The 26,816-nt window shown below is 40.9% G+C and overlaps 1 protein-coding gene across 1 annotated transcript in view; it reads left to right on the forward strand.

Annotated features, from left to right (window-relative positions):
• The first annotated feature begins 497 nt into the window (after positions 1 to 497).
• Positions 498 to 26,816, forward strand: part of GPM6B (glycoprotein M6B) — a 126,582-nt gene continuing 100,263 nt past the window's right edge. Inside the window, exon 1 of the mRNA XM_087813341.1 lies at positions 498 to 595. Coding sequence (XP_087669467.1) covers positions 592 to 595 — 4 coding nt within the window. The 5' untranslated portion in view covers positions 498 to 591. The remainder of the gene's footprint in view (positions 596 to 26,816) is intronic.

Raw genomic sequence — 26,816 nt, forward strand, 5'->3', positions numbered from 1 at the left:
CTGCTGAATTAAGTAAACCAGCTGCAGCGCACATGTGAACAAAAGGATCCAGGACTGTGGACTGGGGCGATGCTGCCGAACACTGGGTGTCCTTGGTGTAGTGACCCGGGCCTCAGTTTCTTTACCTGCACAATGGGTCATGACTAAGACCGCAGAGCCCCTCCAGCTGTAGATCTCTTTCGGAGAGCCTAAAAGCCTACTCCCCTCTCTCTCCACGCCCCCCACCCGGCTGGCTTTTCCGGTTTCCACGCCCGTGGGCCTTGCTCGGGGGTCCCAGAGGAAGCCCCCAGTTTGGCTGGTGCCTGGGCGCGCCTGCTGCGGGTACCAGCCCTGCTGCGGGCTCACAAAGCCCCCGGTGCTGACGTCAGGGCCCCTCTCGGCTCGGCCGGCCCCCAGTGCAGGCGGAGCCCAGTGGCTCTCCCACCCCAGCCGGAGCCAGGAGCCAGCTGCCAGCCCAGCAGCCCAGCGCAGCCCGACCCGACCCGACCGGAGCCCAGCGCAGCCCGCACACGTGCCCGCCCGAGCCGCCAACTCGCACGGCCGCTCGGCCTGTCCTCGGGGAGCCAGCGCCCCTCCCGCCCATCTCCCACCATGGGTAAGCCAGCGCGCTGGCCCCGCGCCACCGCCACGGCCCGCCCGCGCCCGCCCGGTGCAGGTGCGGCCTCCCGGGGCACCCTTCCCGAGCTGGCCGGGCGGAGGCCGGAGGTGGGAGGGGCGCGGTGCAGGTGTCCGGCGCCCAGGTGCCGTCCCTGCCCCAACCTGGGGGCGTCCCCCTCCCGGGGCTTGCCGCTCGCGGGAGGAAGGAGCGGGGCTCCCAGAAGGGTGGGGAGAGCAGACGGGGTGTCCCAGGCGGCTGTCTCCTGCTTTCTTTTAAGGGGTGGGAGAGTAGCTAGCTTCTTGCCCATTTGCCGGGACGCTCGCCCTCCCTGTCACCCGAGCTCCGGGCTCAGAGTTCGCTCCTGTCCCAGCCTGCCGTAGTTCGGTTGGCCCTAAACCCACGTGAAACAAACGCCCAGTTCCCCACGCCTCTTGGAAGACCCCATTTGAGAACCAAGACCCTTGAAACAAGGAAGGTGGGAGGGGAGAGGGACTGGACGGGACAGAGGGTTTCTTTTCTTTGTCCCAGTTCCAACTATCAAAATGCAGACCTGGGCTCAGGTGCAGACAGTGTGCCAGGCGGGTGCCAGTGCGATTGGGGCTCGACTAATAACAGTGAAAGCCCAGCTCTGGAGATGAAAAATCTCCAGCCTGGGCCGGGGAGGGTGTTAGGTGGCTGTAAGATTCTTTCTGTCACCTCCTGACACCCTGAAATGCTGCCTCAGCAACATGTCGTTGAAGGGGTTCTCTATGGGAAGGGAAACTCGTAGAGGGGGGTGGAAATAAACTGATTCTGCTGCAGCCTTGGAAGTGTCTGAGCACCGTGCCGGGAAAGGGTGTTCTGTCCCTGCTCTGTTATCTTTCTCTAGTGGCTGACAGACTCCAGCCACCAGTGCCACAAAAGCCACAGACTGAAGACCCATCCGAAGCATTCCTAATGAGGCAGCCAGTGGCTTTAACCATTGCTGGTTAATAGTGAGGGCTAAGGAATTAATTCCCTGCCGGTCCCCCACCCACTATCCCTAGCCCCGTACTCCCATCTACAAACCCCTCTGCGACTGAGTATGGGTTGGCCTGTGCATGTGGGGGGAGGTAATTTTGTGCTGATAAATATTTTGGAGAGGGATGGTAAGGAGGGCACGGTATTTTTCATTTAAAAGGAAGTGCAAAGAATTTTATAGTTAATTTTTTAAAAATTTACTACATGATCAAAATACAAGAGGAAATAAGACCCCTGCATCCAACAGGACATTTTCTTGCCAAAGAGTTAGGGGAGAGCTAGGATAAACTCCTTTTAGAAAGGGCAGAATTGCAGAACTGTAACTCTGGTTCCTACTTCTCCAAATGCCCCCATGTGAGTAGTCACATCACTCAACTCAATGCTCCCTTTCAAATGAGGCTCATATGCAAAACTCAGGGCTGCTGCTCAGCCCGTAACTGCCTTGGCAATGCTGGGGGCATTAACTAATTTTCTTGGAATAAAGTTATTTCTGGTTTTTGAAAGCCAAACATTGGGATTTGTACAGGTTAGAAATTGAGCCTCTAATGATCATGCAGGCACCTTCTTGAGAATGGCTTTCACAAAACCCTGGGCTTAAGTGAGGGTTTTATTTTTCAGTGGGTGTGGAAGTTCTCATGAACAAATGCCCAAAGCAGAGGCCTGTTCTCAAGGAAGTACTTTGTGTCTTGGACAATTGTTGGTTCTACACTTCAGTTGCCAACTTATGTTAATTTGTGCATACTTTACTGATTCTGCCTGTATCCTTGGTTTTAGTTTTTAGTTTTTACATAAAAAAAGAAAGTTCCCTTCATGCTGAAAAGAAAACGTACTGATTTTCTTTGGTAGGTTCTTAGTAAATACACCACAGGGCCATGAACTGGTTTTATTTTTCCAGTTGTATTCAATTACCCAACATACCCGATGAATGTTTTCATTGAAATGATGTAATGCTGGGAAAATTCTGACCATTGGCCCATTGAGTTGGGTCTTTGGTTCTCATGCACGTCACTTCCTTAAACTGGTATCAGTTAATTTCCTGGTAAAATGGGGGAGGTTCATGGAAATAAAAGCCGCTTCAGACTCTAATTTTAAGGTATTCAAAATCTTTAAGTGGAAAAAATAATGAGCAGTGGTGGTGTGTATTTCAATGCATCTTAAAAGAAAACACTTTTATTGTTGAGCCAATTGATATTTTTATGACTTTGTAAAGATATAATTCACATACCATTGCAATTGGCATGTTTAAGTGTACAGAATTGTGCAGCCACCACCACTAACATTGTCATCACCTTAAAAAGACACCCTGGACCCATTAAAAGTCACTCCCCATTCTCCCCTCCCCCCAGCCTGCGCCAGAGCAACCACTAATCTACTTTCTATGGATTTGCTGGTTCTGGACGGTTCGTGTAAATGCAATGAGACAAATGATGTTTGCAGTGTGTTTGACTATTCAGTAACTTTGGTTGTTTTGCACAATGGGAAGATGTTGATGTATTGTTTGTATGCAGTACACCAACTAAATGAATATGATGAAACTGATTATTTCACTGGCTGAAGAGTCCCACATTTAGCCATTGCTTGTGCACAAACACACATTCTCAGTGTTACTCTGGTTTTATCTGATGGGAGCTCATGTTGCCCAACAGAATTTTGATTCTGTTACCTTATTCATAGGCCTGAAGGCAGAGCAACTGACTGGATTCAATGCAGTAACCTCTTATAAGGCATGTGTGGGGATATCCATCCTGCTTTAATACGGATCATGTATCCAGAGAGAGAGGCTAATTTTGTTTCATTAGTTGCCTATAACTTTAAATGAAAATTGTGTATGACATGATCTTTGTTTTGACCCACTTCATTGTAAGGAAATTTATGGGAAGATTATGAACTTAATCACTTCACAAAATAACATTTTAAAAAATCTGGTTTAAAGCAGTTCTTTATCTGTAATGTGCATATAGGCCATCTGTGACCTTGTTAAAAAAGCAGCTTCTGATTCAGTGGGCCTGGATGGGCCTGAGTTTCTGTTTCTAGTAAGCTCCCAGGTGCTGCTGGTGCTGTTGTTGCCGGGACCAAGAAACAGGAAAAGCAGGGCAAGCCAGAGGCCCAGGTGCCCACCCCAGTAATTCTGCTAACTTGCTGTGTGACCTTGAGCAAATCATTGCCTCTTCTTAATCTCAGTTTACTACAAAGTAAAAGATTTGATGAAAGTATTTTGGGGGGCTCTTACAGAGCAAAATGGATGTAACTTAGAAAAAGAAATGAGGGTAATGTTATGCTTGAAAAGCATGAGAAAGCAGCTCCCTAATTGAACACTATTTGTTTCCACGAGGCCAGCATCATAGGCATCATTTGTAGTTGCACTGAATGCTGACATCTTGATGTGCCTGCCAACAGGACAACTGGCCTTTCTCCAAGGAGACCGGTGGAGGAGTGCTTCCAGCTTTGGCTTCTGCCCTCTTCTCCTTAGAGCTGGCTCTTCCACAGAGCTTTTCCTCACCCACCCCCCAGAGGGCCAAGGCCACCTTTAGAGGTGAGACTACGAGGAAGCACACTGAGGCCCCACGCAGACGGTGTCTGGTTCTGGGAGTTTGCTCAGGAATTCAGATGCAATCAGAAACAAAGGAATGGTATCCTGAGGAGCAGATGGGCAGGAAGTGTCCCAGAATGTGCTCGCCTCCCTCCCTCTGAGTGTAAAGATCTAGCAACAGCCCACCCTCCTCGGTCTTGGAGAGCACTCCCTTCAAATGTTCCGTGCAGGCTGAAATGTTGAAAAAACCTTGTAGCCCAATAGCACCCTGTACTGTTTGTGACAAACAGTAGTTATTTAGTGTATCTTTGCTCCAGAAAAAGCTGTTGCCCAAATCACTTGACCCGTCCGAGGGTTTCCTAGAGAACATCCTTATCTGCTGTATCAGGGGTCAAGCAGTTAGGTGGCTTTAACTTTGTCTTGCCTGCACTTTTTTTTGCAACTATTTTTCCAAGTGACTCCTCTTTGTTAAGACTTTCCAAAGCAATCGACCTGGTTTTCAAAGAAATAAAAACTCTTTTTTTTGGCACTCATATTTTATTAGTTTGTGTAATATTGAATTGAATTTCATAATTAAAGTAACAAGTACAACTGGCATAAACAGTTTTGGGCACAAACAAGTGACACTTCTTAGGTATACAATTCAGCTGGTGGGAAAAGTAGTCCAGTGATGTCTTGAGAATAGCTTTGAGGTCAAATTCTGTGGACAATAGTCAGTGTAGTTTACAAAAAGAATAGAAAATATGGGCTCACTTGGTGAGTGTTGGTAAAAGTGCTTCTACTGTATTTTTAAGCCAATAACATCCATTTAATAATTTTAACATGATTTTTTGGGTTACTATTAGCTGGCTTGTTAGTGTTTTTCTTATGTCTTCTTTTCTGTTCAAATACCAAATTGGTCAACAACAAAGATTGTTTTATTCATTGTTGTATCCCAGTGTTCATTCACATGATTGGCGTATTGTAGGTGCTCCACAAGTATTTGTTGAAAGGATAAAGGCTTTATCATATAAAATGTACTTTATTAAGGCCTATCAACATTATAAATGTATAGATTTCAAGATATATAAGATATTTATTTATTATAAACTATGATAGACTACACTAAATTAAATAGGGCAGATGATATTAATTATTGTTCTTTAATAATATTAATACTTTTAGTAAAGATATTCACAGAATAACAGAACTCAGAGCTTGAAGTCACTTTAAAAGTAATTTGATTGCTGCAGGCGAACACAGACACAAAAACAATTTAAAGAGCAGGTTGAGTGTTATTTCATTTCTTATTTTGCCTTTAGCTTTTTTCTTTTGAGGTTATAAAATATTTTTCCTCTCTCTGGTAAAAAACACTTCCTTCTTGTCAGATTTTTGAAGTTCAGGGAAGCTTGGAGTAAAACACTGTTTCAGTGAAATCATTATTGCCCCGAGGATTAAAAGGTAACAACAGTCTTGTGTTTCCATTCTCACCTTGTACAAGTGGGTTGAATGAGTACCCACTGCAGTGCCGTGCAACTAGCAAGTGCCAGTCTCTAAACCTTTGAGTTGCTGTTACATGCCCATCGCTTTGAAGGCTCTCAAATATAAGACAGGTGCTCACACTGTGAGCATTCAAAGTCCTGCTCAGATGAGCTAGGTATTGTGCTAAGTCTTGAAGCAAAACATAAACAAATAAATAAACAAGACCCAGCCATGTCCTCAGATCCCCACAGTCACTTCAGAGCGGCAGATAAACAGTTATAAGAAGAAGTAAGTACAAGAGCCTATAGAATAATTTCCTCTGTCTGAGGGGCAAAAAGGGGGTGGGTGGTATTTCAGAGAGGGGTTCCTGGGGGAGGCAGTTACCTTTGATCTGAGTTGGAAAGATCAGGAGAATGACAGGGGTCAGAGTGTGTCCAGGAGAGGACATCCCAGGCCCTGGGTACAAATGTGCAAAAGCAGGAGGCATGGCAGAGGCTGCAGCTTGGGCGCGTGGAGGAACTGGGCAAGGCCTGAATGTGGGGGAAGCGGGAGAGCGGAGGTAGAAGAAGGTCACCCTTTTGGTCATAGAGATCATGAAGGGGTCTTAAGCAGGGAAGCAACAGCTGGAAGGAAGTGACATTCTAACCGAGGAGATAAAAGAAACCCAGTGTGAGAGAATCATTAGTGTCTAATTGTAAAATTCCAAATAAAAGTCTAGAAGAAGTTCTGAGAAAGGTAAAACCTTCTAGCTTACATGAAGCTTCTGGTGGAGACTTGGCTTTTAGGTGTGTTGAGAAGGGTGGAGAGGATTAGGGTACACATGAAAGACAGGTAGGAGTGAGCAGGGTTTACTGTGTGACCCTGAAGAACCTGGCGGGGCCATAGCAGAGGGTAGGTGTCGGGGGTGGGGGAAAGTAGAACATAAGATGGGGGTGGCACAGGAAGCCAAATGGGGAGTAACGCAATGTAACTGATTACAAATGGACACACATAAATGAATCTTGCAAAAATGTTTTTAATCTTGTCTACTGCTTCCTTCCTTTCAAAAGATAAGTTGGAGAAGAAAGGAAGCATGAACCTTTCTGGGATAGACAAGGTGACTCTGGTGTGGTTCGAGAAGGGCTGGTGAAATGGAACCCGGTTGTTGTTTGTGTATGTATTTGATTATTATTTTTAAAAGTGGTATTATTTCTTCCTTAAATTTTTGAAAGAATTTACCAGTGAAGATATGTGGGTCTGGAGTTTTCTTTGTGCAAATGTTCTGAATTATATTTCTTTAACAAAGATAGTACTCTTCAGATTTCCTCTTTCTCCTGGTTTCAGTTTTGATAAGTTGTGTTTTTCCAGGACTTTTTCCATTTTACATAAACTAACGTTATTGGCATAAAGTTGTGCATAACATTCTCGTGTTATGTGTTTAATCCTCTTGTCTGTAGGATCAGTAGTGATACTCATTGTTAGTGATGTAGGTAATTTGATAGATGAGATGATCACTTAACTAAAGGAGTGCATTTTCTAGTAATTGGAAATTAGGATTTTAATGTCTAGAAGTAAAATTTGCTTACTTGGTTAGAACAAAAATCTGCCAAGGGAAAAAGTGTTTAAACCTGACCTTTTTATTTTTGCTTTTAATTGCTGTATATAAATCAGTACATTTGAACTTGGTGTGGCAAAGTCTATTGTAAATAATCTTGAGTTAGAGTTATTGCATAGTATTTACTTGTATATTTATTTGTTTTCTGTCGACTGTTCAATTATACTTTGTTCTTTGGAGCAGCTGGAGACAGATACTAAAATAAAAGAAGTCTCTTTTCCTTCCCTTTCAAATGTTCTGTTGGGTGAGGGGCAAAATTGCCCCATTTTGAGAATCACTGCTTTAGAGTAAAGAAACTGAAAATGTTTTGTGCTTCACAATATCATAAAATCTGAGTAGTGGCATTGAGGACTTGATTGAACACATCTGCAGAATGGGAAGATCTCTGGTTTAAAAGGTGTTATCCTTCAGAAAGGGATGCTTTATTTTTCTATAGGAAGGAAGTTTTGTTTGTTGTTTCTTACGTTTTTTCAATATTACCAGAGAATCTGGAGCTATAAAGGGGAGCCCTTTGGACCACCTAATTCACTCTTTCTTTGCAGTAAAATGGCACCTAAACCTTCTCAATAATGAGACCAAACACCCCCTCGAATAGAGTGCCTGGCTTTCCTTGGCAACTTTTTCTGATGTTCAGGGCACTTTATCTTTGAAAGGACTAAATCAATATGACGTTCATTTTGCTTATTAAAATCGTTTTCATCTTTTGTTCTCTTCATTAAGTAGAAAGACATCAAGGATCTAGTCCCATTTCTTAACATCCTTAATAACTTTGGTGGCCTTTCCAAATTTAGAGTTCATCTTAGCTATAATAAAATCTACCCAGATTAAGCCTTTAAGGCAACCTTCCTGCATGCTCTGCTCCATCTTAGGGTCCATAGTTGTGACTTCATTATGTTTTCCATGTGCTTGAGAGATGCAGGAGTTGTTAAGAGAAAGGACTGTTTTTTCCCTTGTTGATCACAGAGCCCCTTTACTGACAGTCTGTAATCTCCTTGCTCCTCCCCTTCCTCAACTCCTACCCACCAGTGGAGACCGTAAGTTGCTGTTTTCTAAGAGATCTGAGCACGGTTGCAAAATAGTTCTCGTGTAAAAAGAGCAGGAGTGTCGGAAGCAAAGGTTAGAAGGAGCCTAGAAATTCTGCTATTTTCTATGTGCATCAGGCCACTTTTTTAGGTTTAGGAATGTGGTATTTCACATTGACTCTTTGAAAAGAATGCTTAAATGGTGATTTTAAAATGGCAGCTTAGCCTGGCTGGGCGTGGCTCAGCAGTTGAGCATCAACCTAGGACCCAGGAGATCACAGTTCAGTTCCCGGTCAGGGCACATGCCCGGGTTGTGGGCTCGATCCCCAGTCAGGGGTGTGCAGGAGGCAGCCGATCAGTGACTCTCTCATCATTGATGTTTCTCTCTCTCTCTCTCTGAAATCAATAAAGATATATATATTTTTTAAATTTTAAATGGCAGCTTAAATTCAGGCATCTGTTCCTTCAGACAAGGAGCAATATAATTAGCAGAGAAATTCAAACCGTTAAGATAACTTTTATTTTTTGCAGCAATTTAAAAAATATTTTTCTTTTAATTTTCTCACATGGCATATTCTGACAATTTTCATGGTAAGTACAACAGAATTAAGAACATTAAAGAGATGAATTTCCACTCCATGAATTATTACCATTTTGCAAAGCCACTGCCCTGGATTACCAAAAACTTGACTGAGCTCTATCATATAATGATATCTTGTCACAAATATTTGTAGGTGTTTGGTAAGGGACATGGATATTATAAAATCATTTTAAAATGTTATTAAAATATATACACAGAAAGTGGGCAAATCGTAAGCATACAGCTTGAAAAATTTTTACTAACTTAAGTAGCCAGTACATAGATTAAGAAGCAGAACATTATTAGCCCCACAGAAATCCCCAGAAAGGTCTTTTTCGGGAACCTCTGACCAGGGATACTCACTCCTAATTTCTGCCAACATAGTTTTGCCTATTTGTGTACTTTTATATAAATGGAATCACACAGTATGAACTCTCATGTCTGGCACCTTTTGATCAACATTAATAACATTATTTTAAAACTCCAAGATGTTTCCTGTCCAGGAAATAGACCTGCTTCTAAATCATTATAAGCTTTTATTAAGTGCCTGCGTGCATAGAGCTATGTTAGGGAGTGCATAAACCACTGATTCTTACCCTCCATTTTAAGGGGAAAACATTGACACAGCAGGTGTGAGGACTTTGAAAATAATTGATGAGAGATGAGAACGGTACATGAACAACGTGCATATAGCAGAAGAGATTACAAAGATAAGGCACCCCCATTATCTACCTGGGAATGGAAAGTACATCAAGAGGGGTTGTGAATAAAGAGGAAGTTGGAGATGTTGCGCATTTGTTCAGGATACGATCAGTATGAATACTTTATGTCTTCAGAATATAAGGACATAACATGTTGAGACTTCCCTTCAATTAGTTTCCTGAAAAAGGAGTTTTAGAAAATGTCTGAATTTACAGTAGTTAGTGAACTGTTGGCTAGTGGGTAGTCCAGGTGGAGTGCAGGTTTGGAAAACGGGTTGAAGGCACGATTCTAGTTTTCATCCTGAAAATTTTTAGAAATAGATATAAAACTGTTTTTGCCAAAATAACTTTTCTTCTTGTGTTGTTTGGATGTAGACAATAATAATGTGTCTATTTCTTCAATGAAAAATTTTGTTGTTGATTGAAGTGATGTAGTCAGCAAAATGAATGCTTTGTCATTACATAAAGCTGACTTTAAGTTTTATAGTGTCATCACCGCTTCCCATGTAGTGGTATCACTTTATACTCCCACCAGTAGTGGGTGAGCATTCTAGTTTCCCCATATCTTCACAAGCATTTGGTTGTCACAGTGTTTAATTTTTCAAAACTTCTATAGGTATGAGGTGGTATTTCATTGTTTTTTATGTTGAATTTCCCTAGAGGCTGAAATTTTTTTGTAAGTTATTGGCCATTTGTGTTTTGTCTTTAATTTATAGCTTCCTTTGTTTTTTTCTTATTGATTTGTAGCAATTCTTTATGCATTCTGAATACTATCCCTCTGTTAAATGTGTTGTCAATATCATCTTTTCCGTGGCTTATCTTTTAACTTTATGGAATACATCTTTTGTTGTATAAAATATTTTTTATTGCACAGAATTTTTTTATTGTAATAAAGCCCTAATTATCAATCTTTTTCGTTAGTCTTTTATAATTTGTGCCTCTTATTTTTGTCTTGTGTTAAAATTGTCCCTATCTCCAAGGTGATGAAGATGTTCTTCTATTCCAAAGCATTTCTCTTTTTTAAAAAATCTTTATTGTTGAAAGTATTACCGGTGTCCCATTTTTCCCCCCAATTGACCCCTTCTACTTTGCTCCCACCCCCTCCCCAGGCCTTCACCCCATTATTGACTGTGTCCATGGGTTATGCATATATGTATATAACTTCTTTGGTTAATCTCTTCCCACCCTTCACCCCCCTTCCCTCTTCCCTCTGAAATATGATCATCTGTTATATGCATCAATGTCTCTGGATCTATTTAGTTCATTATATTCTTTTGTTCATTAGCTTCTTCTTAAAGAAGACCCTTCAACATTTCCTGTAGTGCTGGTCTGGTGGTGATGAACTCCTTTAGCTTTTCCTTGTCTGAGAAGCTCTTTATCTGACCTTCAATTCTAAATGATAGCTTTGCTGGGTAGAGCAATCTTGGTTGTAGTTCCATGTTTTTCATCACTTTGACTATTTCTTGCCACTCCCTTCTGGCCTGCAAGGTTTCTGTTGAGAAATCAGCTGACAGTCATATGGGTGCTCCCTTGTAGGTAACTAACTGCTTTTCTCTTGCTGCTTTTAAGACTCTCTCTTTGTCTTTAACCTTTGGCATTTTAATGACGATGTGTCTTGCTGTGGGCCTCTTTGGGTTCCTCCTCTATGCTTCCTGGACTTGTAAGTCTATTTCTTTCCCCAGGTAGGGGAAGTTTTCTGTCATTATTTTTTCAAATAGGTTTTCAATTTCTTGGTCTCTTTCCTCTCCTTCTGGCACCCCAATAATACAAATGTTGGGCCTCTTGAAGTTGTCCCCGAGGCTCCTTATGCTATCTCCATATTTCTGGATTCTTTTTTCTTTTTGCTCTTCTGGTTGGGTGTCTTTTGTTTCCTCATGTTCCAAATTGCTGATTTGATTCTCAGCGTCCTCTACTCTACTGTTGACTCCTTCTAAATTATTCTTCATTTCAGTTCATGTAGCCTTCATTTCAAATTGGTACTTTATTACATCATTGATTTCCTCAGTTATTTTCGTCATACTCTTACTAATATCCTTGAGCATCCTTATAACCATTATTCTGAACTCTGTATCTGTTAGCTTGCTTGGATCTATTTCATTTAGTTCCTCTTCTAGAGATTTCTTCTGTTCCTTCCTTTGTGACATCTTTCTTTGCCTCCACATTTTGGCTGCTTCCAGGTGTTTGTTTCTATGCATTAGGTAGAGCTGCTCTGTCTCCTGGAATTTGTAGAGTGGCTTTGTGTAGTAGGTGTCCCGTAGGGTCCAGTGGCTCAGCCTCCCCAGTCCCCTGAGCTGGGCCTTCCAGGTGCTCCCCTGTGTGGGCTGTGTGCACTGTCCTGTTGTTGTTGAGCCTTGGTTGCTGTTGGCGTCCCTGGGAGGAACTGACCCCAGGCCAATCAGCTGTGAGGACCCACTGCAGCTACAGCCAGAGAGCTGCTGTGCTGGAGACACCCCCATGTAGCAGGATTTACTTCAGTGGGGCTTTGGTGTTCACCAAGTGTGTCCCTTGAGTGTCACTCGTGGATGTGGCAGGGTTGTAATCCAGCGTGGTCGAGTCTGACCACCAGGTGCACTGTCTCTGGGGCCTCCCGGGAGGTGCACAGTCAGCCTGTGCCAGTGCCTTGCCCAGGGCCACCCAGCGTGTGCTACTCAGCAAACCGTAGTTGGCTGCTCCTTGTGCTGGGCCTGGAGGTGCCCAGGAGAGGCCCAGCTATGAGCCAGTGCAGCTGCCGCTAGTGCCAGGCCTGGGGCCGCTTATCAAGCCGCATGGGGCAGCTGCTGCTTGTCTGAGAGATTTTAGGAAAGTCCTAAGCATGGGGCTCGAGAGGCCACTTGCACAGAAAAGCCCCTGGAAATGGCCCGGATGAGCTGCAGGTGGGGAGGGGCGGGGCCTCCGGGAATCACGGGGCGGGGCCAAAGGTGAGTCAGGTGGCGGCGATTCAAACATGGCGCCTGCCTGCGGGCTGTGCGGGGAGGACTCGCCACAGGAGCCATGGCCTCCGCCAGCCCTTCTGCCCGGGAGGAAGCCGCCCTCCCCCTGTCGCCCGGATCTCAGGCAGGTCAGTCCCTCCCCGAGTGTCCCGGGTCCTTTCAGGCCGCTGCCCGGCGCTGGGCTCAGAGGGAGCGTCCGAGTGAGTCCGCGCCGGGCCCTTGAGAGGAGCTGCTGGGGCTCCCGCGGCCTCCGCGACCCTCAGGGACAGTCCCCGCTGGTTTCACAGCCCGGAGTTGTGGGGACGTCTCTTCCCGGCCCTGGAGCCCTGGGCTGGGGCCTGCTGTGGGGCTGGGACCCCTGCTCCTCCGGGAAACCCCCGCCGCCGAGATTCCCTCCCGGGTTTCCCCGCGGCCCCGGGTGTGGGCCCGGCCGCGTCTCCGGGATTCAGCCCCGACCCGCCCGAGTCTCCCCCTCCTCCCGTCTCGGTGCTGCCTCAGCTCCTTGGTTGCGGGGCTTCTGTTCCTCCGCATCTCAGGAGGCTCTGAGGGACGTGGTTCTGTATTTGAGTTGTGATTTTGATGCGGTTGCGGGAGGCGGCGGGTGCAGCTGTTACACGCGCCGCCATCTTCTTTCCTCTCTCCCCTGCATTTTCTCTTAAAGCATTTTTTAAAGTATGCTTTTCATTTTTCAGTCTTTATTCCATTGGGATTTTAGTTCTTTGGAATAGTATGAGTTAGAAATCTATTTGTACTTTATATTTCCTATACATAAACCACCAGGAACTTAATAGTTCATCCTTTCCCCACTGATCTTTATATAATACCATCTCTCATGTATTAAATTTCCTTACTGTGTATGTGTGTACATCTATGGACTCCATTCTGTTCTTTGATCTATTTTGCCCTTCGTGTGCTAATACTACACTGTTGTAATTCCTGTAGATTTATAATATTCCTGGCTATCTCCTAGGAGAACGTTTCTCTTCTTGCTCTTCTTTAAAAGTGTCTGAGGTAGTCTTCATTTTTCGCTTTTGGAATTGGGTTTTCATTTCTACTAGGATTTTGTGTGAGATTATAAGGATTTTACGGAATAATTTTCGTGATAGTCACAGCGTTTACTGTATCGAACCTTGCAATGGTATATGTGGTATATCTCTTCATAAAATTATTTCTTCTTTTACATCCCCCAGTAATGTTTTTTGCACACTGTTTAAAAATCTTTTAAAGGTCCCTCATAGTTTCTGTGGCTTTTTTAAAAAGAAAAAGTGAATCAGGGTTAAATCTAATGTCATGGGATGTCAGGTGTCCCTCCACAGCCCTGTGACCTCTGAAAGTGCAGCTGAGTGGACAAAATTGTTCAGATTCAAGTAGAAGCTGTGGAGGAAGCCGATTCTGAGTTATCATGTACCACCCTGATCATAAGAACTGAAGCAAAGTGAGGTATTTTTACTTAAACCAACCCTCGACATATTATAATAAGATAAGAAAGTAAAACCCTCAGTATGTTAAAATGTGGCTTTCTTCTAGAAGAAAAATATTACCCAATTTTTTCCATTACAAAGACCATATTTACATTCAAGATGCAAATTCTTAGTTGAAAGAAGATGATGTTTTTCCACTAATACCTTAGAGCGATGTAGCTAAGGTAACCCTAGAATGACTAAACATGGCTCTTCTGTTGGAGTGTTATTTCCATGTTTGGCAATGTTACTCATGAAAATGAACTTTTCTTGATTGTTTCAGGATTACCTAGTCTCCCTGAGTAGTGAAATGGAAAATTTTTCCTGGAATATTTTTGCATAGCTGATCACCCTGCAAAGAGGAGGCCAGCATTGGGCTGGACAGCCGGCTTGATTTATTCCAGAAAGTGGTTTATTCAGCTGTCAAAAAAGATTATGTGCTCAACTGTTACCCATCAGTTCACAGAAATATTCTTATTCCTGCCCAAGGCCTCAAACTTTTATTTATTTGGAGGCAACATAAATCACAAATATAAATTGTCCTGAAACATCTGTCTCCCCACCAGACACACACACACACACACACACACACACACACACGCACACACGCACACCACCCCCAGCCCCCGTACATTTAGATTTGAGTAACCCTGAAAGGCACCAGTCATAGGAATCCATTCTTGACATTCACTTTTTTGGTCATATGTTTTTGTCTTGGAAGGGTCTCTCTCTGTAGAAACTCTAGAATTTAAAACTGAAGTCTAAATTCAGACATTAAAGTTAAGTTCTTTTGACTTTTTATCATCTTATTTTAGCATTTAGGGATTTGAGCAAAAATGGCACTATTTCTACTTTGTGATTGACTTGCAGTTTCCTCAGCCTAACAGGACAAGTGAGCTATCACTAAAAAGAAAAAAAAAACTTCTGACCAAAGTAACTGTGACAGAGTGGGTTGTTGATTAGAAACCTCTACTAGGTTGGTGGCTTGAAGACGGTTGACTTGCTGCCTGGGTAGGCTCTTTCCTTAGTGTGTGGAGGCAGTATTTGGAGTCATTCAGCGGCATTCTTTCAGCTGCTGGTGAGAAATGAAGGCCTCTTATTCTTTAAAAAGCAACAATGACTTATTTTTTGTTTGAAGGTGAATTTTTCATACCTATGGTTCTTCACTGCAGTCGATTTTGCCCCCCAGGGGACAGTTAGCAATATCTAGAGACATTTTTACTTGTTACAACTGAAATAGAGCGGAGTGTGCTACTGGCATCTAGTGGGTAGAGGGCAGAGATGCTTCTAAACATCCTACAATGCATAGGACAACCCCCACCCCAAACAATCTGGCCCCAACTTGCAAGAGTTCCAAAGTTGGGATACACTGATTTAAACTAAACTTTTGAACTTGTAAAAGATGATCTTTGCAAACCTTAAAAACATATAGCCCATAGAAAGTTTTAGGATTTGGGCTGAAATAGAGCAAGAGATTCTAGACACCAAATAAAGGGACCCAGGTATAGAAGGAATTGCCCTGTTCAGTAGATGCCACTACGTCAAGCATCTCTCCATGCGGACAAAACCCAGTCCTGGATGTTGCTAATTACTGCTGCTGATATGGACCTACTTGTTTAACTCAATTGATGTCCATTAAACTCTTACCACAAACAAGCATTACTTATGATAAGAATAATGAAACAAATGATAATACAATGTATGATATAAAACTGAATCATAAATTTCTTTTTACCTGAGGGTTTTATTTATTTATTATTTCAGCCTCTTTCCTGCAAACTAAAAGAAGATAGCATAGAACATTGAAGTGGGCCAGTTATTTTTTTCATTCACCATTTAATTTCAAGCAATAGGTTTAATCTTTTTATTTTATTCTAAGAGCTGCTGATGAATAGTACAATGACTGATTTAAATATCATATTTCCCTGAATTTCCCAATCCTTGGTAAAATTCTTAAGTTGAGACTCATGAAATAGACCGCATTAGACCATTTTTGGTGTATAATACAGCATTTTCATATGGTTCACTCTAATACAGCCTGGCTGTCCAACAAGCTAAAAAGAAGGTAGCAGCCTAAATATTCTCTCCCAAGTACCATTTCCAGCCTGGTATTGCAGTGAAGCAAAAGAAGCGCCCATTTGCTTCCTGAAACTTTGCAGATGAGGCTATAGCCTCATTCTAATTAGTCTTCAAAGGCTTTATGCTTCATTGTCCCCAAACCTGGGGTTCCCCTCACAAATACTTAAGAACCAAAGGCTGCTGTTCTTCAGCAACTCCTTTGGTAAAGCAAAGAATCATCCCCCAATTTATCTCCTCTGTAAATGTGGGTTTGTGTGTGCTATGTTCTCTTTTCAGGTGTGTTGTACACCTGTCTGAGTAATTGCTAAATGCGAGATAGAGGAAATTCTCTAGTTATGTTCAGTCTGTCATTTCACTTATATTTAATGAATGCTTTTTGGTGTCTTAATATTGGCATAGAAAATTAACTATGGTTTATATTTGTAGGAAAGTTTTTCCTCCATATTTTTAGTTGCAGTTGGTAAAAATGTGGTCATTTCCAGGTAAGTGTCAAGTTTTTATATCCATACAGTTTAATGATTCCTAAACATATATGAATATGTTACTATCTTACTATGAATTTTCAATGGGTACATCTTACTTTAACAACTTTGTGAGAAAAATATCCAATATAATTTCACCTACTGAGATTTCTACATAGGTTGTTTGAATGTTTTATTCTTTAGTATTATATCCATAAAACTGCTAAACATTCATGGGCCTTACTTGAAATAAATATAAAATTGCTCTTTGAGGGTGACATTAAGAATGGGGAAACCCATACCTTAGTTTTCTAGAATTAAGAGTTCATCCTAATATGAAACATCAAGTAATGGGAACGCTGTACTTATCCTTATATTTGAAAACAGGTGTTTATTCATGAAAATATTATTTAAAAAATTATACAGCCACGTATTGGCCAGTCAGGAAACTCTCTTCTTCCCACTTCTTACCCGCACCTCCAGTCCTTTTGCCCAGTCCTTCTTTGTGATGTCCGCCATACTGGTATACTATTACTTGAAATCTGTGGGTTAAAAGGTTTGGCCTCTGTTGACCATTCCCTGAAGCTGAACAAAGTTTAGATGGCTTCTCCAAATAAGTAAATAAAGGAAGTTGAGAAGTTAAGAAACTAAGTGACCATGAACAAAAGAAAGATTCACCCCACTGTAGATCATCTGCCCAGGTAATTGGGAGTTGTGTTTGCTTTCATTCCCATGAGGAAATGTCTTCATAATGTTACAGAGAAGGTTTAACGTTTTGTCATTGTCACAGTCAGCTATAGAGATGCCTGAGGAGAAAGAAGACTGTTAGCTGAAGTCCAAGCTCTGAATGTCCATGATAGTTACTTGCTTTTATTGACGTTATCAAAGGCATTATTAGAGACAGCTTGTTTTACCAGCCACCTTCCAAACTTTCATTGTGCACATTCATTGTCCAAGTGCAGTTGGAAGTACAAGAACTCTGGTGATGAATAAGAGAGTTCTTGGCCTTGACGAAGAGCCAAGAAGATATACCTCTGAGCAGAGAAACCATAAGGATTAAAAGCAAAACAAAACAAATGTGTTCAAAAGAGCATTGTCTTCAGTAATAGAATGGCACCAATACTGGTTTACATTCCTGTGCTACATGTATTACCATAGAGGAGACATTTCTCTTTTCTTTTATATAGTAGTAATTGTTTTAATCAGAGTATATTAACAGGTTTCAGACTTAGTTTCATCTGAATCTTTCAACAAGTGAACATCCTGCTGAAAGGTATTCACTTGGGGAGAATCAGAACTTTGTAAAAGGGCATTTTTTGAATGTAGCAAATTATCATTAATACTTTAATGCAATTAGGAAAATAGAGAGGGTTGGTAATAAAACTGATCAAAACCACAAGTTGTGTCACAGACTAAACCATAAATGATGTCAGTAACTATAATAACATAATGAAACATCATTGTTATGTGATGCTTCCTTCTTTAGAAGCCTGGAGACACCATTGCAGGAACCTGAAAACCAATTAAGGTGTTGCTTGGATGCCTGACAAATTCTAGTCTCTTATGTAGTTTAGTCTTAAATGGAATGCTTTATTTAATTATTTCTACAATTTTATTACCTATGAAAACTTATCTTTAGGGTAGAAGAGATAAGGTATGTTAGTGTTGCCATGGTAACCTTGTACTTAAAATGGCAGGCTGTGCTTACTTGTTTTAAAAATATCGATAGTTTCATTGCTATAAAAATCTCCACACACAATTTCTCATGTCCAGTGAGTCACTCATTTAACTGGCATTTTAGCGAATGACTTGATCACATAAATTGTTTTGAGAAATGCCAGAGGTTATTAGTATAAAGTACTAAAGAGATTTAAATTTTCTACCATTTAAAAACTTGAATATTTAAAAAATAGCTTACATGTTTCCTTGCCATGGTTAACGGAGTGAAACAGCCTTCACAGCTTGGTTGTTGATAACTGAGGGACTCAGGATGAATTGTGCTTGGGCTCCATATGGGTATCTTCAGTTAGCAGCAGGTGTTGAGGTAGAAATGCCTACTTTTCATTTGAGTCCCTACTGTAACACTGGACTTGAATATTTCTAGCTCCCCTGTGCTGTCGCGGAGTTCCCGTTGTAGCCAATCTGCTGCCTTGTTTTATTTATTTTTTTGAAGATGAGCCTCCTTAAAACACACACATGAATTAATAAGCAAATACATGTTCTTTGTAAACTAACTTAAGCAGTACCGAGTGCTGTATAATTTTCCCTTCAGTAGCCTGGAGTAGGTGCCCAGGAGCTTTGGTTCCTCTGTGGAGTGGGCTTTGCGGCAGCTGTTAACCATCCTGAGGCTTTTTATACTTAACTATTTTGCAAATGACAGAGGCTTCCAAAATATTTCAGATTCTGGATAAGTGGGGAAGAGCAGCTGATGGAGATGTATCTGTGCATAAACTGCATTTTGTATCCACATCAGTGATATAAATCAGTCCTGCTTTGGAGACCTAGGCAATGACAGTGCTGCTTTTTTTTTTTTTTTTTTTAATATCCATTCCAAAAACCTGGGACAGTGTAGGGAAGAGTACTGCTTCTATTGTGAGCTTCTCTTTGATGCATTTCTACCTTTATGGAAATCTTTCATTGGCAGTGTGTTTGTGTTTCTATGTTAGCATCCACTTTTGATGGCTCAAACAAGCTCCCTTGGTCACTGAGAAAATAAAATTATAGTTCAAAGCCTTGTGAGGCAGGTCCAGAGACTGCTGCATTAAGTATCCCTCCAGCTCTGTACTCACATGCCACCTCCCCATCCTGGGGTTGGGCCAGAGCAGCTGAAAGTCCTGCTGGGTCTTTCAGAGCACCTTGGGGGAATGTTTAAGTGGCAGATCTACTTATTCCAAATGCAGGAGAATAAACGTTAATAGCTTTTGAACTTGAGACAGAGGAGCACTTTGCTTTTATGAATCAACCTGGTTTTCACAGAAATCAGAATATTTATGCAAATCAGTCAAGAAATGGAGATACATACACAAACATATATACATATACCTAGTATATATAAAATGAACTTATACATTATATATCACATACATGTATGTATAGACATGTATATGATACACACATGCATACACATATAAAACATTTACCGAGTCATTACTTACTATGTGTAGGCACTGTTCTAAATGCTTTGCCTGTGTCAACCAATGTAATCCTCACCATTTCATAGATATGACCACTGACGTCACAAAGCCAGGAAGTGGCAAGGCTGGTATGTGAACCCCAGTACTCTCTGTGTTCCTCACCTCCTCTTGATGGAGGTGGTACAGTCAATACCACTTAATGGTATGGTTGATTTGTTTGATGTTGGTGCTTTTAACCACAGGGACCATCAACATAACAGAGCAAGAGATGGGGAATGGACAATGCCATTTCTCCTACCTGTTTTCTTCTGCCAGTGTAGGAAAGGGAAAAGGGAAACTTGTGGCTCATTTGTTTTAAGGGTCTCAATGGTGGCGCATTTTTGATGGAGGGGTTAGGTTTTTGGGAAGTGGTTACAGTCAGTCAGGCCAGATCCAGTGAGTAAGGTGAGTGACCTGAATGAGGATTGCCATTTTGGGACCCAGTGAAATAATGTAAACTGTTTATTCTCTCTGGAGGTATTTCAGCAGCACCATTGGATGCCAGGTGGCTTGCAGGAACAGTTTGTTGTATGTATACTTTTGTAATTACTTTTACTAGAACAAAACAGATACTTTTATTACTTGTTACCATAGTAACTAGCTGGGTTATAGGTTTATCTACTATGATGGAACCCCCACAGTGTTAATAATAACTTAAGTATGCCAGAAGTGTTATCCCCCTGATATAAAAGTGCCAGCTGGTATGGTGGCTCTCCTACATAAAAGAGTCAGAGACTTAAGCTATGTCCATCTTGTTTCTCTGTCATACTCAAGGCTTGGCTTCCATTTCCTGATCGATTATGGTTGCCCCGGCTCTTCCTATCATGTTCACGTTCTTGCTAACATGAAAAAGAAAGGATTGGGCAAATCCTTCTCTTGAGGTGGCTTGTTCTGAACCCCTACAGAAGCCAATATTTGGGTTTTTATTCTTGGATTTACTATTTGTTAAGCTTATGACTATTTGGTAAGATTTTTCACCTTCATCTTGGCACCCAAACTCAGCTAGGAAAAGAAAATGGTGAAATGACAAAGGAAATAATGAGCACCCTATGTGGCTGCCAACCGGGAAAGGACTTGGGGTGGTGATGTCTTAAATTTCAGTTTCCAGTAGTATTTCAGGCAGGCCAGGTGATTGGCTGCTGGTCAGTGGAGTTCACATTTGCCTTATCTTCAGACCATTTTCAGCTCTTTGAAAACAAACTACATCCTCAACATGCAAGGACACGTGTGATGGCTTTTCTTCAGGAAATATTTTCCTTGACTACATTTTGTGAGTCACATATTCCAATTTATAGCTGAGCCTGCTGTGGTAGATTTGCGAAGCAAATACCCAGTGAGATCACAGAGCTCATGCTTCTATAAACCTCTTGGTGGTCATTTATTTTCAGTAGAGCTTGAGATGGACTGATGAGCTGTTAAATGAGCATGGAAACAGGCTGGAAGTGAATTTAGTTTGAAAAGTAATTGTAAAAGGTGAAAATGATAGATCTTTCATGGCCTCTATAGCTGTGTTTCCAATATGATAGTCACTAGCTATTTCAAATTGAATTAATTTAACTTAAATTAAATTCAGTACTTTAGACACATCAGCCACATTTAAAATGCTCAGCAGTCACATGTGCCTAGAGGCTACTATATGGGACAACACAAATCTAGTGTGTTTCTACCATCACAGAGGATCCTATTGGACATTGCTATCTATAGATAGGCATCTAAGAAAAGAACTGTTTATGGTATAGCAATAAGGAAGCTTGGACTGGAAGTGAACTCATTTGAGCCCTTAAAAGCTCTGTCATCCTATCTATCTGAGCCACTCCAGACCTCAGTGGACATGTCAGTACTGCAACCACTACTTCTGTGTGCTAGTGTAGATTATAAAGCCAACATGAGGATCAGATGTAACAGTGTCATTTTATGGTTAAGAGAGCAGACTTTGGAGCCAGACTGCTGGATTTAAATACCAGTTACTACCTACAAGTGCTTTTCTCTGGGGCATGATTTTCTAATCTGAAAAATGGACAGCAAAGTACCTACTTTGTATGATTGAGTAGTAAATGGTTTCATGTATGTAAAATGCACAGATCAATGCCCAGGCCATGGAAAATACTCAGTGTTTAAACTATTATTGCTATCGTTATCGTCATCATCATCATTAATGTCATCCACTGAAGAGTATAAGTTGCTATCAGAATTTTTGTTACAGCCCTGGATGGTGTGGCTCAGTTGGTTGGGCATCATCCTGTGCACTGAAAGGTTGCCACTTCAATGCCTGGTCAGGGCACATGCCCGGGATATGGGCTCTATCCCTGGTAGGGGGCATGCAGGAGGCAGCTGATCAATGTTTCGCTCTCACACATGGATGTTTTTCTCTCTCCATCTCCCTTCCTCCCTCTCTAAAAAAAAAAAAAAAAAAAAAAAAAAAAAAATCAGTACAGTTCTTTAAAACATTTTTTTGTTACAAATGGTGACTTCAGTTTGTTGATATTTTCTGTGTTTTTCCTAACCTCTTTGCAACGTGTTGCTCTACATGAATATAAACATGCCACATTGTAGCTTCTTAATGCTTATGGTGTCCTACATAAATTAAGTCCCTTTGTAGAATAAATTATTTACAATGGCACGCTCAAGGTTTGTTCTTTGATATTTCAGCTGTGTAATTAATTCTTCCCAAAAGAAATTAATGAGCTTGTTATCAGTGCTGAGAAAGTCTAAGAGAAGCCTCTCCTTCTGTGACATTTATTTTCCTATTTCTCCAATTCCTTAGGTCGTGGAGTGAATAAATCACAAGGGCCAGTGTTCTGTTCATAAAGGTTTTGTCACACCCCACAGGTGCCTAGCATCTTTTGTCAGAGGGCACCTTGACTGAAAGAGTAGGATACTGCTCAGATCCAGAACTGGGAGTCCTATCCCTGGTCTCTGTGGATAAAGGGAAATATGTGCTGGCCTAGGGGTTTGCACCCAGGCTGCAGGCTGGAATCACCTGGGCAGCTTTAAAATGCTGATGCCTGGGTCCACCCTCGGAGATTGTGATGTAATTTTCTGGGGTGTTTCCTGGACATAGGGACTTTTTAAAGCTCCACAGGTGATTCTAATGGGCAGCCTGGGTTAAGCACTGGGCCAGCCTCTACCTGGTGAGATAGAGTTGACACTTTTGAAGTGTGGCCCAAACCTTGCTGGTTAATGGAGCCACAGCACCCTGGATGGAGGTAGCTGGTGAATTTTTACATGGTCCTGTCTGGTTCCCCTTTTTTTTCAGTGATATGAATCAAAACAAAGCATCCTAGTTAAGCTGGTAGGAGTACAACACATTTTACTTCCTTTATATAAAATGAGGTGAACATGTATAGGATTCAGGAAACATAGATAAACAGCTGTAGAGAGGTTTTGGTTGATTGACAGCTGCTGTGGTTTGGAGTGTGTAGTTAGAAACCAGTCCTAAGTGTGAATCCTGGCTCCACTGTTTCCTCCTTGGTGATCTGGAGCATGTCCCTTAACTTCACTGGGCTTCAGTTTCCTCCTCCATTTAGTGGGAATAATAAAAAGCACCTACCTAATTTTGTTATTGTGAAAATTAAATCTCATGATTTATGCAGACTGTGAGTACAGTGCCTGGCCCATAGTAAGTGCTCAGCAAATACGTGACTACTATGGATTTGATCTTCATCATCCATGTCATGAGCTGTCCACAGGGCCAGTGGATCAGCCTCTGTATGAATAGAAGTGTCCAGGGTGGGGCTTATTATTATGACAAATACTACATACTAATCTAAGATATTAACAATAGAGGAAACTGGGAGTAGGGTCTAAGGGAACTCTGTGTTCTATCTTTGCAATAATGCTATAAATCTAAAACTGTTCTAAAAATAAATTTATTTTTAAAAGTTACTATCAGGTACTACTGCCTTCAATGGGAATGAGATATTTATTTTTCAATAAATATATATATGCCAACTCTGTGCTCAATAAATGGGAATTTTAGCCCTTTCATAAAGAACTAAAATATTTTTGTTTTAAAGATTTCTAAAATATATATTTTTATATGTATATGGAACCAAATTAGATCTATATAAATTTTTTGCTTAGTTTGAAATAATTTTTAGGTAGAGAAAAGTTGTAAAAATAGTATCAAGTTCTTACATTCCCTTCACCAAGCTTTCCCCAGTGTTAACTTACAAAACCAGAATACAATAATCAAAATTAGGATAGTAACATTGTTTTTTGTTTGTTTGTTTTTAAATATATCTTTATTGATTTCAGAGAGAGGAAAGGAGAAGGAGAGAGGGAGAGAGATAGAAACATCAATGATGAGAGAGTCATTGATCGAGCCCGCAACCCGGGCATGTGCCCTGACCGGGAATCGAACCCCGATCGCCTGGATCCTAGGTCGATGCTCAACCGCTGAGCCACACCTGGCCGGGCAGGATGGTAACATTGTTAACGAAACTAGAGCATTCACTTGAATTTCACCCATTTCTCCTCTAATGTCATTTTTCTGTTTCAGGATCCAGTTCAGGATCCTACATGGCATTTAGTTGTCACATCTCCTTAGTTTCCTCCAACCTGTGACGGTTCCTCGTTTTTTTCTTGTCTTTCATGCCCTCTACTCTTGAAAAGAGTACTGGTCAGGTATTTTAAGTATGTCCCTGAATTTGGGCTTGTCTGATGTTTTGTAATGGTTAGACTGAAGTTATGCATTCGGGGCAAGAATGCCACAGAATGTCTAATGTTGTGTCCTTCACAATATATTATATAAGGGGACACATGATGTCAGTAGGTCTCATTACTGTGACATTAACCCTGATCATTTGGTTGAGAGGTATATGTAGAGTTTGATTAATTTTTATAAGTATCTTCAATAATGGACACCATTCATGTGCCATGTTACAATATAAGGATGAGATGGGAGGAATTATGCCCAAACACTAAATGGTTTCAAAATAGCTGTGCTTTTGATGTTTTATGTGTCATTTTCATAATTTTCTCTCTTTAATCTCATTTGTACTCTCAATGATACCTTCTCACCATTTTCAGAGTTTGGCCACAGATAATGGATGATAAAGAGATAATCAAGCTGTTAGAATTGTGTGTAAAGTAAAAATTAATAGGCTATACATTAAGATTTCAGAAAGTCCTCTGGAAATGTAGTACATGAACTTGAATAGATGTTCTTTGAAGCAGTTTTTTCTGCTAACTTTAAAAACGAAGTGCAATATTTAAGTCGATTTTAAAGTTAAACTTGGATTTGAATCTAACTTTAAAGTTAAATATTTAAGTATAATTTTGAAAGACAAATCTGGATTTAAATTTTGGTATTGCCCCTTACTAGCAAGTTATTTAGCTTCTCCAAGACACACCCTCTACACTCAGAACCTCTGGGTTGTCATGAAGAGTAAATAGGAAAATATAAGGGATATGCCAGGCACTGTGTCTGTACGACAAGTGCCCAATAAACGTCAGCTGCTACCTGTGACATTATCCCTCGTAGGACTCTTATGGATTCTTAGGATTTGACAGAACATGGAAGGATAAACAGGTTTATGTCCTAATTAATCTGCAACTGGCTTGTAGAACTAATAGGAGACATAGAAACAGAAAAAAGCATACAGACTCGTTTGTACATTTATTCCCTCAATTTTACGTGCAGTTAGATCATTGTCAAGTTAGTGGTCTTGCTTTTGTGATCATCATTCCATAATCTTACTGGGGATGACTATAAAACAGTAAAGAGCATTGTTTCCCATAACTACCACATAGCTTACTAATAAAAGAATGATATATTGAGATTATCATATTAAAATTGTTTTTTGGAATCAATTTTGGGAATAATCTGATCATTGAAAAGAGCTTATGAACTTGGTTGGTGAATTTCTTTTTCCAATAGCTATTCTATTCTTTGAAGCACTAGATGTTTCTAATGGATTTAATCCTAAAACCCTAAAATGTGAAGGTCATTAGGTTGGACGTTTTGTAAAAAACAAACACACACATAAAAATGCTAAATTTGCTCTGTTTCTAGGAAGGTAAGGTGTAATAAGGTTTGGAAAATATAGTACTAAATGATCAATGTGCAGTACAGCCACTAAGTTTAAAATTTCATCTAATCATAAATTATTTCAAACTAAAAATCTCCTTTTAGCTTAGCTGTATGAGAAATGATTTATTTTTAATATGTATCAAATCTTCAAAACATGGTGGCCAATAGAATCAAATTAATATCTTGCCCCCTCTTTGCCCTCCCCCGTAATAGGGACATGGTGTCCTAGAAACAGCCAGACCTATGCTAGGTTCCATTTTAGTCCTGAGCCTCCAAAAAGGGTCTTTAGAATTAAATTTGGCTATTAGCCCAGATTTACTCAAATTTTTCACAAGCACTGCTTTGTCTTTCAGCACCCCAGCCCCCAACTTTGTAACTGGTTAGGGGAGGGGAAGTGGGAGGAGGCACATGAACAAAAAACAAAAGCAGCTGCTAAAGAGAGAACCCAGTGAAAGGGAGTGAAGAAAAACAATTCTGCCGCAACAGCTGCTCAAATTATCAAAAGAGGAAGCCCTCACATGCATTTGATTGCTCTAAAGTGTTTGAAGATTTATAGATGTTCTTTATTTGGGGAGAAAAGAAATGAAGTATGTGTATGAAGCTGGTAGATTAATGCATAAGTGAAATGGATATGAGACCAGTGACTCTTGAATCAACATACCACTTGATTCATTTTAAAATTCTGAACTTTTGGTTAATATTCAGCATCAAGATGAATTCAGAGGTTTGTTTAGTTTAGTTGTATCCCATTGTTTCATGAATGGAGGACATAGCTGTCTCAGGCCAAATCTCATATCCAAGATCAAATAAAGGTTTTTATCTTTATAACCACAAAACAAAAAATACATGTGATATAAAGCTGGGCCAACTTGAAAGGCAGGAAGTGTGGTAGAACCTTGACCCTTCCATGGGATATTCTTGTTATAGCAAATTGCATATATGCCTGTTCTGAAAACTTGGAATTACCCAGGGCAACATGAAAGAGGTGGAATGGCAAGCTGGACTGGAAAACTTTCTTGGAGATGCTCATTTCCATATTTTACAGATGGCTTATGCATATGCAATATTTATATTACTGCATTTCTCTTTTTTTGCCTTTATTATTTATTTTTTATTGAATTTATTGGGGTGGCATTGGTTAACAAAACTGTATAGGTTTCAAGTGTACAGGGAAACCACACACTTGGACTCCTG

The sequence above is a fragment of the Miniopterus natalensis genome, chromosome X (genome assembly GCF_054644295.1).
Source record: "Miniopterus natalensis isolate mMinNat1 chromosome X, mMinNat1.hap1, whole genome shotgun sequence".
Taxonomy (NCBI): Eukaryota; Metazoa; Chordata; class Mammalia; order Chiroptera; family Miniopteridae; genus Miniopterus; species Miniopterus natalensis.